We start from the raw sequence: 15426 nt of genomic DNA, 5'->3' as shown, positions 1-15426 counted from the left end.
CTTAACCAGTCACTTCTCCAGCTCTGCCCTTTGCAGCACACAGCTTGTCTTCTGGGCTCCAGACGCCTCTACTCCACTGCTGCTGCTGTCCTTGGTGGTCATTCATGGTACTGTCTTCCGCTGTAACTAGGCTTCACCAATAGCCTCTCATAGGCTTTCTTCATGGCGCCAAGCCTCAACTCCTTTACATAACCCCTTCAGTCCTGGGCCATCAATTGCAAACCAATGCTGCCCCTTCACCAATGGCCTTCCATGGCCTCTCACTGTGTCGAGCCTCAGCTGTTCTTCATGACCCCTTCATGCCTTCAAAACCAGTACCACCTGGGTGACTCTTACACATTACCAAGTCCTGCTGCAACACAAGGTACAACCTTGGCTATCTCTGGAACACAGTCTCTTTGCTCTCAAAAAAACACTTCCCAGAAGATGTCACTTCAATGATGCTGGTCTCTTCTTAATCACCGCTAATGTCTTAGCTCCAGTTAACCAGCATCAGTAGTCCCAGTAATGCAAAGTTTTAACTTTAGTAGTTCTGGTATCTTGTTAATCACAGCTGATACTTCAGCCCCAGCTAACCAAAACCACGGAATCATCACAATCAAAACGACATGGCCCTGATAAGAGTCTTTAATCTTCCCTCTGAAATTTCACAAGCCAGGCCTCTATCTTCTGCACTGTTCTCAACATGATCTTCCAAGCTCCTACACAACATCCCATAGAGCTCTTAACAACCAATGGCTCTTCTATCTCAAAGTTCCAAAGTCCTTCCACAGTCCTCCCCAAAACATGGTCAGGTTGTCACAGGAATACCCCACTATGCTGGTACCAATTTGTCTTAGTCAGGGTTTCTATTCCTGCACAAACATCATGACCATGAAGCAAGTTGGGGAGGAAAGGGTTTATTCGGCTTACTTCCACATTGCTGTTTGTCACAAAGGAAGTCAGGACTGGAACTCAAGCAGGTCAGAAAGTAGGAGCTGACGCAGAGGCCATGGAGTGATGTTCCTTGCTGGCTTGCCTCTCCTGGCTTGCTCAGCCTGCTCTCTTATAGAGCCCAAGACCTCCAGCCCAGGCAGGGATAGCACCACCCACAAGGGGCAATTGAGAAAATGCCCCACAGCTGGATCTCATGGAGGCACTTCCCTAACTGCAGCTCCCCTCTGTGATAACAAGAAGCATGTAGCATGCTCTAGAGATGACTTCAACTAGACAGGAGTTTCAGGCCTTCCAGGGCTACACAGTGAGGCCCCATCTCACAAAATCAAAACAAAAGCAGTGAAGCTTTGTTTTGTTTTTTTGGTTTTTTTCGAGACAGGGTTTCTCTGTGTAGCCCTGGCTATCCTGGAACTCACTCTGTAGACCAAGCTAGCCTCGAACTCAGAAATCCACTCTGTCTCTGCCCGGCTGGCAGTGAGGTTTTAAGTATAAAAATGGCGAAAGCCCACGATTCCTCACAGCCCAAGATATGATTAATACAGTTGAAGACTGGGCACAGATTGTTATTTCTATGCTAGCCTGTTGCCAAGGTGTGGTTTGTATCCCAAGCTACTGTTAAATCCTCTACAGGTCTCTACAGTGCTGCTTTTTGTTATCCCTGCTTGAGACAGGGTCTAACACTACTTAGACCTGCTTGGTACTTACTCTGTGACTTAGAGATCCTCCTAAGAGATGATACTACAGCCATGCCCTTCAGCTTGCTCTGTCTCCAGAGATGCTGCTTTTTAAAAGAAAGTCTCATGGAGCCATGAACTTCTGTGTAGTTAAGGTTAAGAGTGTGAGCCGATATTTGAGCTGTATGTTGGATTGGGTCCTGAAGGTTAATAACCCTTTTCTCATCCCCACAAGGGGATGAGAAACCAGCCTTTGGGAACTCAAGTACCAGAACCTAAAGGAAACAGTCAGGGGAAATGGTCTGCTCCTGAGTATATACCCTGACCCTGACCCCAGGGACCAGAGTTCTTATTGACATAGCCTCTTCCAGTGTTTACCTAGAAAATGAGGAACAGCGCCCACTGCCTACTCCCTAAGGAAGCTACAGTAGCACTAGATTAGAAACTTTTTTTGTTTGGTTGGTTTGGTTTTTCAAGACAGGGTTTCTCTGTGTAGGCCTGGCTGTCCTGGAACTCACTCTGTAGAACAGGCTGGCCTCAAACTCAGAAATCCACCTGTCTCTGCTTCCCAAGTGCTGGGATTAAAGGCGTGCGCCACCACCACCCGGCCAGAATAGTAACTTTTAAAGAATTAATTTTTATGTGTGTATACAGTGTGGGGTGTGTTACAGTGTATGGGTAGGGGCAGAGGGGTTGACCTTTCTGTGAGCTACAGAACTTGAACTCTGGTCATCATCAGGCTTACAGAGCAAGCACTTTTACCTGTTGACTCAGAGTTAAGAATGTTGAAGGTTATTACAAATATAGTTGTGTCCTAATATGTTACCAAAATCCAGAATGACCCCTTCCTAGCCTCTTCTTCCCAAGGTTCTTCCTTCTTGCTCTGTTTTGGGAGCCCTTATTGATAAAAGACCAGGGCCAGAGAGAAAGGATAGCCCCACTGCCCCACTCTTGCCCCCCCAGCCCCCCACCGCAGCAGTCAGTTTCCTTTGTTTTTGAGAGCCTGGGGTTCCTTGGACACTCCCCTCTAGGATCATTTCCTGTCTGTTTGGTTTCATTTGCGTTAGTGTTTGTGTGTGTTTCTACTTCATGCCCTGTTTTGTACTTTGTACCTCATGGGCTTGAAATAACTCTAGTTGTCACTTGGGTGTAGTCAAAGCACTGGACTGTAGTAATCAAGACAGCTAGGTCCTATTCTGATTCTGATACTTCCTGGTCATTCAGCCTTCGGCAAGTCACTTACCTTCTTTGCATGTCCTCGTTCCAGTGCACAGTGGCCCTGTCCTGTCCAGTTCTTGAGTTGTGAGAACTGAGAGTTGGTGTGCATAAAGTACTGTGGAAAGGGCCAGGACCCATTATCTCAGCACAGGCAGCAGCAGGTCATGAGGCTTGAATTCTGCCTCTGGTATTACCAGGTAGTTCACTTCTCTGAGCCCATTTCTGCATGTATAGGACTGAACCAAACTCTACCTCAGAAGATTGTGTGGGGATAAGTGCATCAGTTATTTAAAGTGGTTAGAAGTAATAGCATACTGTAAACACTCACCAAGTAAGGATTATATAGGTTTCCTTCACCAGCCTTTGCCAAATGCTTTTTCCTATAGATTTTTAATGCTGTGTGCAATAGTCCTAGCTACTCAGAAGACCAAGGTTTAAGGAAAGGTTAAGCCAGGAGTTCAAGACCAGCTTGAGGAACATGGTGAAACCATGTCTTCAAAATTCCAGGGGGAGGGTCTCTTAATTTTTTTTTTACTGACTGGTCGAAATGAATTTCACTATTGCTTATTATCATTAATAGCATAAATCTCCAGGAAGTTAACCTGGGCTAGAACGCAGGCTTTCAGAATCTGAATTGTTTTGTTTTTTTTTCTCATTGGGTTGTAAATATCTAAATAGAAAACTGAAGGGAATTGTGGAAACTAACCTTTTGCTTATTTCTTTGAAGTCAACGTTGGTGAGGACTGTCCGGTGTTTGATGGCCTGTTTGAGTTCTGTCAGTTGTCTACGGGTGGCTCTGTCGGTAAGGAGACCAAAGTCTGCTTCTTAGGTTGTGCTCGACAGTTGCTGGGAGCTCCATCTGCCTTTTTAGAGGAGACTCTGCTGGTGCTGTGCTGACCTGTGACCACTAAGAGTGATCCTGTGGGGTTTGACACAGTAATGACAGCTGTTCTTAATTCTCCTCTCCTGCCCAGAGAGCTTATATACAGGAATCTCCTGTAGGCTTCAAGGAGTTGTTAAGACACCTTATATAAATGCAGTTTGTGAACTGCAGAGATCTTTAAAAATGAAAGATCAACATCTGTGTCTTATAGAACAGTAAGGTCATTAACTTGTGAAGTCATAAATATTCCTCACAGGTCATTTCACTGTAACTTCTGAATTACCTTAGCACTGCCCTGAACCCTAGCAAATGCAGCCACGCATGGCTTAAGGATGGAGATGTGTTCTGAAAAATGTGTTAGCATATAGTATGGACCGATTTAGATGGTATAGCCTCCTGCACATTTGTATTTCACATGTAGTATTGCCTGTTGTTTCTCAGCACCTAGGTGAATAGAATGTGAGATTAAATCAAACACCATAAAAAATGCTGGGGCAGATTATGCTGCTTATTATGAACTTATTATGAAACTTAACTGTTCTTGCTCAGGGGTTTGGTTCTCAGCCCCCACATGGCAGCTAGCAACTCTAATTCTAGTTCCAAGGGATCCAATTCCCTCTTCCTACTAAGTACTGAGCACTAAGTACTCGTATGATGTACATGCAGACATGCTGATATAGACAAAATACTCATACAACTATAAATACAATATACAGGTGTGTGGCAACATTTCTATTTTGGTGGGGTTTTTTTGTTGTTTTGTTTTGTTTTATGACAAGGTCACTGTGTAGCCCTGGCTTGCCTGGAACTCACTTAATACACCAGACTGGCTTCAAACTCAAGAGATTGGCCCACCTCTGCTTCCTTAATATGCTCTACCACACATAGCATACAGTGCATCATTTTGTTGTTTGTGGTAACATATACAGCAAGACCCTGCCCCAACACTACCAAAAATAACCCTCAAAACACTGTAAAATAAAGACCCTCTCATTGGGTTCACAGGGGCAAAGGGAATGGTTTACTAAGAGGCTGTGCTCTCTTCCCTCACTCAGCAAGTGCTGTGAAACTCAATAAGCAGCAGACGGACATCGCTGTGAACTGGGCTGGGGGCCTGCACCATGCAAAGAAGTCTGAAGCGTCTGGCTTCTGTTACGTCAATGACATCGTCTTGGCCATCCTGGAACTGCTAAAGTATGCCTGCCTGGCCTTGTGTCTTGGAGGAGCACCTTAGGCCAGGTTCCCACTTCCCTCCCCCTGGGCTCGCTCCCTAGTTTGCTTTTCTTGTGGCGTGCTGGCTAGGATGTGTTCCATGAGTGTCTCTGGCCATCCTCTCCTTGACGGGGTCTTGGTTTGATCTGAGCCCACCGCAAGATCTGGGGCAGGCGCGGCTCAGATCCTGCCTCCAGAGTGTCCTTGTGTGACTGGAGTTGACCCTGGCTGTAGAGTAGGAAGATCGGACATGGTCGGCTTGGTCAGGCCTCTGGAGACACCCCGGCCACTCTTCCACCTTCCTTCAGCCAGTTTCTACGTCTCTGGTGCTTAGAGATACCTGAGGGAGGCAGCTAGCCCGGTAAGCTGGGACCTGGCGCCCTTGGCGCGTCCCATCCCCAAAGAGCCCCCAGGGCCCTTATCACCTTCTGATCCTAGGTATCACCAGAGGGTGCTGTATATTGACATTGATATTCACCATGGCGATGGCGTGGAAGAGGCCTTCTATACTACAGACCGGGTCATGACTGTGTCCTTTCATAAATACGGAGAGTACTTCCCAGGAACTGGGGACCTACGGGTGAGAACTCCCTTTAGGGACCAACCAACTCACCTTTAGCTCTAACTCTCCTATCCTGTGTCACTAAAATCTACTTCTTGCCTCCTCCATCATTCAGAGTACCTCATTACTGTCTTGGGATACCTACACAATCTCATTCTTTAGTCTGGAAGAGGAATATTAGGATATAAGGGGTCAAAAGAATTTAGGGGTTTCTGGCTCATTGTGACAGCCTCCTGATCACAGCTGGGTTGAATCACACTCTTATGTCCTAAAGCTTGCATTTGGAGTGTGCACTTAGGGCGCCTGGGAGTCACCTCAAAGGCTCTTTATTTTTAGGTCACCTTCCCCTTAAGCACTATGACTGAAAGCAATGGACTCACCCCAAAACACTCCATGAAAGCCTGAGTCTTACCTAGAACAGTTAGCGGACTTGTCCCTCCTAAGGCTGCCCCATCTGTCTCAGTTAGCATGAATACAGTGAGATCGGTTTGCCCTGCCAGTTGCCCTTAGGTGGGAAATGCGACTAATTAAGTTGTTTGATACAGCGGACATTCGAGTAAGTCGCTGTTGCTATTTGAAGTTAATTGGAAGAAGCTTTCTTCTGTGACTTGCCCTCCACAGCTTTCTAGAAAGGACCACATAGAGGTGGAGGAGTAGACAGTAAGACTCTGGGTAGAGTTGTGGGTGGTGGCTTTTACTTCTGCGACCCACCTCCTGGCTTGCTCTTAACCAGAAGCAGAGATCTTGTGCTGTGGGGTGGCATGTTCAGTTTCTGCCCAGTGTAGCACGGGAAAATTGAGAGGTTGTAAGTTGGCTTTCCTCTGACCTTGCAGAACTTACGGGCTCAGCTTGTCTCACATAGCAGCACTGTCTCTTTCCTTAGCCTTCCAACCCCATCTTTGAATCCCCTTCTTTTTTGTCTTTCAATTTGAATGTCCCCTTTGATTAGGATATTGGGGCTGGCAAAGGCAAGTACTACGCTGTTAACTACCCACTGCGAGACGGCATTGATGATGAGTCCTATGAAGCCATCTTCAAGCCAGTAAGTGTCTTGGCTCACCCTCTGGGCTATGTCGGGATTGATCCAGGGGAAGATAGTGAATTGCCTACCATAGCCGAGAGGTTGTTCCTTGAAATGGTTACCTGGAAAGGAAGTATTTTCAACTTTGACTGTTGTGTGGTAGTGGGAAACAAACCATTGACATAATTTATTGCTGCCGTCTGTGAGTCTGGCCTTTTGCTCAGTACAGTAACATGTAAGGCACAATCTCTGTGGGAGGTAAATAATATGTACCCAACAGTCTGTGGTCAGTTACTATGTGACAAAACTTTTTTCCAGGGGCGATGTAACACACATGTCTATTCACCACACATAGGAAACCCACAACTGACCAAAATACAGATACCACCAAAATACAACTCGGTGAACCGTTGAGTTTTATTGGGATTACGTACAGGAGTATTGGTAAGAGGTTACCTGTAGGAATAGCTGCATCACCAAAGCCCTCCCCAGCCAGTGAGACTGCTCACGACAGCTCACTGCCCAGCCTTCAGGCAGCCAAACAGGTTGGAGAGTCATTTCCGGGAACCTGGGTTGCTCTGAACCTTTTCCAGGTAGCTCAGCAGTTTCTTTTTCTTCCAGGCAGCTGGTCCAGTCTGAAACTTTTTTTTTTAAAGATTTACTTATTATATATCTATTATAAGTACACTGTAGCTGTCTTCAGACGCACCAGAAGAGGGCATCAGATCTCATTGCGAGTGGTTGTGAGCCACCATGTGGTTGCTGGGATTTGAACTCATGACCTTTGGAAGATGCATTCAGTGCTCTTACCCGCTGAGCCATCTCACCAGCCCCCTGAAACTTTTTTTTGCAGCTTTTACTGCTTTGTCAGGGAGAAGACCTGGTGAATCTGTTCAGTTTCGGAGACTTCCCAAAGCTGTTTGGAGTTGTATACCTTCCTGCTGAGGAGCTTCCCTGCGGGCTAGAATCAGAAACTGTCACACAGCACTGATGTGTTTTTTTCTTTTGTTGTTGTTTGTGACCATTTAAGCAGTTTATTTGGCAAAGCAGAGATTACATCAACAAAAGCTGGGAGCAGGCTGGTCTGAAGGTGCTAGCAGCACTCAAGTGTTCTGTGTCCCACATTGCTGGGTTCAGCCACTAGGGGATGATTTGTTTATTTTATTGTGTTCTCTTTGAGGTTTTTCATGTTTCTTGCAGCCTTTTACTAATATCTACACGTTTTAAGAGATTTTGGTTTATTCTAGTATTTATAGACTAGCTTGCTTGGAAAGGTCCCATCTATTTAGCCTGTCCAGACACTGGAAAGGCAGTGTGGCATGTTCTCCAGGCAGGCTTGCTATTGGAGTCCTCAGCAGGCTGAATGAAGCCTGTGTTTTTACAGGGGGGCCTGAGTTAGGGAGAAGATAGTGTGAAGTGCAGAGGCTCTCGCCAATGTAGTCCTGGCCTAGAACTCACTCAATATAGACCAAGCTGGCCTCAGACACACATAGATCTTCCTCCCTCTGCCTCCTGAGTGCTGTGAGTAAATGGTGCCACCACGCCAGGCCTTGAGCTGGATTGTTTGTTTGTTTGTCTTTAAATGAGGAGGTGCCTATGCGAAGGAAGGTTAAGACTGAGGGGATGACACTGGACAAAAGGAATATCTGCCACATAGAGTGAAGTGGCGGGCCAGGCAGACTGTTAATAAAATATTTAATAATTTTGTGGTCACACAAATGCCTACATGTGCTTAGTAATAAAGAAGACAAAAGCTCCACTAGCAGGCTCCTGAGTATATGCTTAGGTCTGAGAATAAAATACACAAAGATAGATTAAATCTATAGGGACAGAGGGGTAGAGCAGATGCAGCGAGAGGTTGGGAAGCTTCCGAAAGGAAGCAGCTTGGGGGGCTGGCAGTTAAAAAAGGAAAAGAGGAGGGGTTGACAGGGAGGCCACTCAAAGCTCAGTTGTTGGAGCTGTGATAATCTTTGCAGATGCTTTCAAATCAGAAACCTCTTGTCTACCATACAGAATCAGGGAAATAAATGAAAAGGAAAAAAATGCTGGACCTCTTTCTACCTCTGGACCTCACATGCCTTTTTTGAGATTGGTTATAACTAAGGTGTATCTTTTTAGGTCATGTCCAAAGTGATGGAGATGTTCCAGCCTAGTGCAGTGGTCTTACAGTGCGGCTCAGATTCCCTGTCAGGGGATCGGTTAGGATGCTTCAATCTGACCATCAAAGGTGAGACCAGGTATACACACTCATAGGTGCGCAGGGTCTGCTGGGTTCCCCTGTAAACCAACATCCCTTTTCCTTCCAAAGGGCATGCCAAGTGTGTGGAGTTCGTGAAGAGTTTCAATTTGCCTATGCTAATGCTGGGAGGAGGCGGCTACACCATCCGTAATGTTGCTCGGTGCTGGACTTACGAAACAGCTGTGGCCCTGGACACAGAGATCCCTAACGGTATTAGCTCCAGGGCCAGGTTAGGCTGGGCGGGAGCTCGATGTCATGTGCCTTCATTTACAACTTTAATGTTTGGTCATACTGAGGCTCCTGCCTGTTGTCTTGTGGCCAGCAAACCGAAGCCATCAGTTTTTCCCTAGTCTTCTTCCCCTTGTTTTTAGTCAGGACACTGTCAGTTACTCAGATGTTTGTGATTTACATTGCATAGGCTAGTGAATACAGGAGTGCTTACTGTTCTGCACCGGGGGCTTGGACCCTTCCCCACCTGCTGACACATGCTCCACTGCTGTTGATCCTGGAAAATGTGTAAGGAAGATTAGTAGGTCCTAAGTGTAATCCCAGCCTTTAAGAAGGACGCTCAGGCCAGCTTGGCCGCAGAAAGACTTTATCTCAAAAAGACAAAGCAGAACAGATGAAAACTTTGTAGGTGTCCTAGTTTGTTCTGTCTTTTATAGGTGGGTAACCAGACCCAGAGAAAACTCGCTCTGTATGCTTTTCCATGGGCCCTGTGGTGGCCATGTCTTTACTGTTCTCCCCCATTCCCCTCAGAGCTGCCATACAATGACTACTTTGAATACTTTGGACCAGATTTCAAGCTTCACATCAGCCCTTCCAATATGACTAACCAGAACACTAATGAATACCTGGAAAAGATCAAGTGAGTGTGTTGCCAAGTTGCCTCTCAATTTAACAGGCCAGATTCTGGTTTGTCTCTAACTAGAGTCCATCCACCCTCTCTCCTGTTTAGGCAGCGGCTCTTTGAGAACTTGAGAATGCTGCCCCATGCCCCTGGGGTCCAGATGCAGGCCATACCTGAGGATGCCATCCCAGAAGAGAGTGGTGATGAGGACGAGGAAGATCCTGACAAACGCATCTCCAGTAAGACTCGATCAGTGGGAGCGCTACACTTCCCTTCTGTCTCCTCCAGTGCCCGGCTGTTTGGCCCCTTGTTCTCATACCAATGTTTCTCTCTCTATTGCCTCCCAGTTTGCTCCTCTGACAAACGCATTGCCTGTGAGGAAGAATTCTCGGATTCGGATGAGGAGGGAGAAGGTGGTCGCAAGAACTCTTCTAACTTCAAAAAAGCCAAAAGAGTCAAAACAGAGGATGAGAAAGAGAAAGATCCAGAAGAGAAAAAAGGTGGGTTTGGATTGACCCAGACCCAGCCAGCTCCTCTGGAGCTTAAACTGAAGGTTTGAGTCTCAGCGGCTCCTGGAGGTGGCAAGACCCACAGAACAGTGACGCTCTTGGTCTCTGCTGGCTGACTGACCCTGGCTCACATACCACCCAAGCCCTTTTCCCAGGGGGCTGCCTCTGCGCCTGTCTTCTTGCTGAAACAGGCTAGGAAACCGGTCTAACCTGTTTGTTTTCAGCCAGCCTCACCAGAGGACCTGGGATGGGCTTTTCTCATTTTTCTATAACCAGTGAACTGTAGTATTGAAGAGGGGGTTTCAGGATAGAAGAGTCCCACTGCCAGACCTGGGTTTTTTTCAGATGAGGCCTTCAAGCATACCTATTCTCTTATTTTCTAGAAGTCACAGAAGAGGAGAAAATCAAGGAGGAGAAGCCAGAAGCCAAAGGGTGAGGAAGGGGCTTTTGGCTCTCTTTGAAGCATTGGAGCATCATCCCCTTTTGTGTCCTACCACTGTGAGAGGGAAGGGAAGAGCAGGACAGCTGGTCCAGCTTACAAAGGCCTCTTTGAGGGTGTAGTCTGTATATCTCTGCATAACTAGGAAGCCCCAGTTCCCAGTAGTCACCTGGGCAGCCAGTGTCCTATGGAAGTCATTGTAGCCATATTTGTGCTTCAAGCCCATTAGCATGAGTTTCCTCATGTCAATCTGATCTCTTCACAGGGTCAAAGAAGAGGTCAAGTTGGCCTGAGCAAGATCTGCAGCTCCATCTTCTCCCCAAGTTCCTCACTTTCCCTCAATTTCTCAGATTTTATATTTTCTATTCCTCTGTGTATTTATATAAAATATATTAAATATAACGTCCCCAGGGACTACTAGATAGGAACCAGGGACCAGAGCACAGGGCAGTGGTGCTGGGAGCACTCTTCTCAGAGAGGGCTACCTTGTCCATCCTGCTCCCCGGTCTGAGTGGAGAGAAAACCAGAAGACAAAATCTTGAACTGCCAAGTGCCTGCTTAGGAGCTCTGTTAAGATGCCCCTATTAAACTTTTTAGAAGGGGTGGCTGGATCTTCTAGGACCCCTTTTCAGGCTTGGGTAATATCAGCTATTTTTAGATTGGTTCTGTTTATACCTTCCCACCCATCCTGGGCAAACAAAAAAAAAATTGACATTGCCCTGTCTTCCCCAATTCTGTAGGTGGAGGTTGTTAGCTTCCTTTTTGAGATATTTTCATTTTGTGAGACTCTTTGTAATAAAACAGCACATTTCTATATCCTCCTGAGCTTGTTTCCTAACAGTGTCCCTGGTTGGTTTAAATTTTTCCCCTCCCTGCCTCCTGTGGGCAGTCAACCCCAGAGACACTCCTGACTCCCCTGGACTTACCTGTCTTCTTTGTCCTTCAGGTCTGTGCAGGCCTTACCCCATGCCCCAGAAGACCACTCATGAAAACATCACTAAAGGGACAACATTTATTCCTTTTCCAAATGTTACAATAAATCCAGGTGGAAGAATGGTTTTAGCAGTTAGAAAAAAAAAAGTACAAATCTGGGGTTTGGCCATTAAAAGTTATTTACAACAATGGGAGGGGGAAAAAAAGACAAGAAGAAGCTGTTTCACATTACCGACCTCCCTCCCGCCTGAAGCCTAATACTTGCTTATCAAGTCAGAGACATGGTTGATTTCACAAGCTGGAGGTTTGAACTTGAGTAAGACATTTATAAAAACCCAGACAGGGGCAATGTCCTCCCCAGCCCAGGTGCCACTAGGCACAGCACAAGAGACTAAGAATTCAACAGGGGAAAGGCTGGACACTCAGGGTTTGGGAGTATAAGCCCCCACTTCTGGCTCGGGATTGAAAAGCAGGATAAACAAAACGAACTTGGAAAAGAATTGGAAACCCAGCAATTGCCTTCTGCAGGGATGGGCTCGGGAAGGAGGTAGGGACAGGAGCATTTCACATCACTAACCTAACTTGGGAAACCGTAAGGGACCATCTTCAACTGGCCTTAAGAGTAAGACCAAATGGCTGCTGGGAGAATCCACATGAGGGAGAAAAGGGAGCGAGGCTGGGAGGGGGCAGGCAACAAGCCCCTTCCTTTCCGGGCACAGGAAGGCAGCCAGGGCACGAGGTCCAGGCAGTGACCTCACAGACAGCACAGTTTTTGCAGCTTAGAGGTCACCCACCTGCCCCCATGCAGCTACTCATTCTGCTCAGCACTGGCAGATCCGGTACCACTCTCTGGGCCAGAGGGAGTGGATGGCTCTGCAGCCTGGGGCCCTGCCTCCTCTTCTGTGTCTCCTCCCTTGGAGGCAGCACCAGCCTCTGCCCCCTTGGCCTGGGGCTCTTGGCTCTCAGGGGTGGCAGCCGCCTTCCCTTCCTGGGCAGTGCCCTCATCGCTGCAGGCGCTGATTTCCCCCTGCTCCTGCTCTTCCTCTGTTGGCGAGGACGCTGAGGAATCACCCCCACCCTCCTTCCGATTTCTCTTGAAGGACAGGCCACTCAATTTGAAAGGCTTCTTGAATGAGAATTTCTTCTTCTTCTTGGGGGTCTCCTTGGGGGCGACCTCCCCCTTGGCCTCAGCTTCCTGGCTAGGGGGCGCTGGCTCGATGGCATCACCAGTAGCCCCAGCTGCCTCATCCGTTCCGTTCACGGGTGGTGACTCCCCTTCACCCTTGGGGGTTAAGTCTCCATTGCTTTTCACGTGGCCATTCTCCTGCGGGGCAGAGGAGACAGCAGTAAGGGCCTGGGCCCTTCTCCCCCTCCCCCAGCCCGCTTCTGGCCCCTGGCAGGCCAGGGAACCCTCCGCCGGGGGGTTCACAGCAACCAAGTCTGGCTTTGGCCTCCCATCCAACATCGCCCTCACACCGCACAGGCGCGCAGGGACGGGAGCAGCCAGCAGGAGGCGCTGGGGTACGGGCCCCCACCCCCCTCCCGCGGGGAGCGCTCTCTATTTTCCGCGCGGAACCTCACCGGGCCTGGATCCTTCGCTGGCGAGCCAGCCTTGCCCAGCGCTATTGGGCGGGAAGCAGCCCCGAGGCGCTGCCTCCTCGCACCTGGACGGCCTATTTTCCCAGGCTTGCGCTTTGTGTGAACTGCCCCCACCCACCCCAGAGTCTCCCCGCATCTCTGCTCCCCACCGCTTCAAAAGCCACCGCGGGCTGCCGAGGTCCGGGCTCCAGATGGGGCGCCCTGGGCGCCGAGCGCCAGTCCCGCAGCCCCAGACGCCCCCTCGGTGCGGCCTAGCAGCGCCTTTGTTCCCGCGCGGCCTTCGGGGCGGCCTGGGGGCAGCGCCCGCGGGCCGGGCGCGAACAAAGAAGGCGAGGAGCCCGGCCGGCGCCCCCTCCCGCCCCTCCCCTCCGCCCGCGGGGGCTGCGGCGCCGAGAACAAAGGGACCGGGCGGGGGAGGGGGCGCCGCGTGTCCCGGGCCGGACAAAGCGCGCGGCCCCGGCCCTGGGGCCCCAGAGGGGGCGAGGCCCGGGGGCCGGGGGCCGGGGCCCGGCGCTCCGAGCGCACTCACCTGTCCGTTGGCCTTCGCGGGGGAAGCGCCCGCTGCCTCCTCGGCGGTCACGTCGCCCCGGGGAGCCTTGGAGCTCTGGCTGCCCATGATGGGGGTCTGCTGGGGGCGCCCGGAGCCGCCCCGCGCTGGCGCCGCAGGGGATAGTTCGGCTGGGACGGCCCGGCGGGCAGAGGGGTGGGGCCGCGTCCGAGGGGGAGGGGTACGGGGGGCAAAGCGCGCTGCACCCCCGCTCCGCAGCCGACCCGCTAGCCGCGCCCGCCGCTGCTGCGCTCCGCGCCAGAATGCCGCCCGCCGCCCGCCGAGCCGCCTATATGTACGCGCCCGAGGCTCGGGGCGGGGCCGGACATTTAAATGAGCGCCCAATCCGAGGTGGAGGCGGGGTCGGGCCCGGGTTCCTCTCGTGCACTGGGCACTGCCAGCTGTCCGGTTCCCCCCCATCACTTGGGACGACCAGGGGCCGGTAGGGTTCGGTGTGGGAAGGCGAGGTTCTCGGTCCGTCCGGGAGATGGACTAGGACGAGGCCGTCGATGAAGAAGCACTCAGTCATCCCCAGCCCACTTTCAGCCTGACTCATGCTGGTGGAGAGGCCCCCATTCCCTGGTTCTACACTTGCTCCTTGAACTCTTGGAAGGGTTCACAAGTCCAGACTCGTCAGACGGCTGGTGCTGAGTTATACTCTAGAAATTTGTTCAAAACTCACACACCCACACCACCACCACCACCACCACCACCACCAACACACGCCCACACACCATCATCTGAGTTCGGTGCCCCCTCAGGCCAGAATTCAAGTCCCACCCACGTTCCTGTCAGTCTACCGCAGCCACCCTGAGGGCTGACCTACCTCAGGTCAGAATGGTGAGATCCAAGTCTGTGTGGGTGTGTCTCCTTGACCAGAAGTCATTGCATCTTCATCCCCCTTTGTAAAGAGCCTGGGGCTCCAAGATACCTGACTTAGGCCTGGTTTCCTTTCTCTCTGGTCTGTGCCTATACATAATACGAGCGAGCAAGGCTCAACAGACTTCAAATTCCCCTTCCTGAATGTGACAGAAATCGTTTAGATTTCTTCCACAACTGTGGCACACTATTAGGGATAAAACCCCAAACCTACCCTGTTTGAAGACCTTGGTCCTTTTCTGTTTCCTTCTTTGGACCAGGTAGGCCAGTTAGAATCCCAGAGTCCTTGCCTGAGCCTAGGTATGCTTTCTGGGGTGTACAGCTGCTTCCTCTTGTCTCGCAGTAGAAAAGACTTCAGGCTAGAGGAAGCCAAATGTTGTGAAAGAAAGGCTGTGTCCTGAGTAGCTCAACATGCCCCTCTCTCCTAGGGGAGGCCTCCTGGGAGACCAGAAGCTGTAAGGTATAAACCCCAGAGCCTGTGAAATCAGGAAACTCCACACAGATCTGACCATAGAGGGATGAGGTGGCTTCCACATTCTGTGTTTCCTCCTGTGCCCATTCCCACCCTGACTCTACAGGACTGGCTTCTCATTTCACCCCAGTTCAGATTAGGAAAGTGATGTGTCCCAAGGAAACAGCAGCTACCAGTAGCATAAGGTGAAAAAAAAAAAAAAAACCTTAGGAATTTCCTATTGAGAAATGGGGCTGTCCGATGAGGGTGAGAAGCAAGAATTATTTGAGGATGGGAAGGTCACAGTGTCCCCACTGCAGGTCACTCACAGAACAGTAGCTCTACCTGTTACCACTAAAGGAGGGCTGTCCTGACCTGCTCTCCGCCACAATAGGAGACCCACAGTGCTGCCAGGCGCTGCCTGTACTAGCTAGCAGGACTCAGATGGAGTATGTGTGTGAGTCCTTGTGTGTG

At 49.9% G+C, this 15426-nt stretch overlaps 2 protein-coding genes across 2 annotated transcripts in view; one reads left to right on the top strand and one right to left on the bottom strand.

Moving 5' to 3' along the window:
* The window catches only part of Hdac1 (histone deacetylase 1), a 27176-nt gene extending 15814 nt beyond the window's left edge, over window positions 1–11362 (top strand). Inside the window, exons 4-14 of the mRNA XM_031378781.1 lie at window positions 3556–3630; window positions 4767–4905; window positions 5362–5503; window positions 6435–6527; window positions 8625–8733; window positions 8815–8955; window positions 9505–9613; window positions 9704–9834; window positions 9943–10095; window positions 10488–10536; window positions 10809–11362. Of these exons, the coding sequence (XP_031234641.1) occupies window positions 3556–3630; window positions 4767–4905; window positions 5362–5503; window positions 6435–6527; window positions 8625–8733; window positions 8815–8955; window positions 9505–9613; window positions 9704–9834; window positions 9943–10095; window positions 10488–10536; window positions 10809–10836 (1169 nt within the window). The 3' untranslated portion in view covers window positions 10837–11362. The remainder of the gene's footprint in view (window positions 1–3555; window positions 3631–4766; window positions 4906–5361; window positions 5504–6434; window positions 6528–8624; window positions 8734–8814; window positions 8956–9504; window positions 9614–9703; window positions 9835–9942; window positions 10096–10487; window positions 10537–10808) is intronic.
* Window positions 11363–11541: 179 nt separating this feature from the next.
* On the bottom strand, window positions 11542–13935 carry Marcksl1 (MARCKS like 1). The gene is made up of 2 exons (XM_031378782.1): window positions 13605–13935; window positions 11542–12800 (listed from the first exon to the last, which is right to left on the bottom strand). The coding sequence occupies exons 1-2, from the start codon at window positions 13689–13691 to the stop codon at window positions 12285–12287; spliced, it is 603 nt and encodes a 200-aa protein (XP_031234642.1). The 5' UTR covers window positions 13692–13935; the 3' UTR covers window positions 11542–12284.
* Window positions 13936–15426: the final 1491 nt, after the last annotated feature.

This window comes from Mastomys coucha, unplaced genomic scaffold (genome assembly GCF_008632895.1).
Source record: "Mastomys coucha isolate ucsf_1 unplaced genomic scaffold, UCSF_Mcou_1 pScaffold18, whole genome shotgun sequence".
Taxonomy (NCBI): domain Eukaryota; kingdom Metazoa; phylum Chordata; class Mammalia; order Rodentia; family Muridae; genus Mastomys; species Mastomys coucha.
This window is presented reverse-complemented; position numbering and strand designations above follow the sequence as displayed.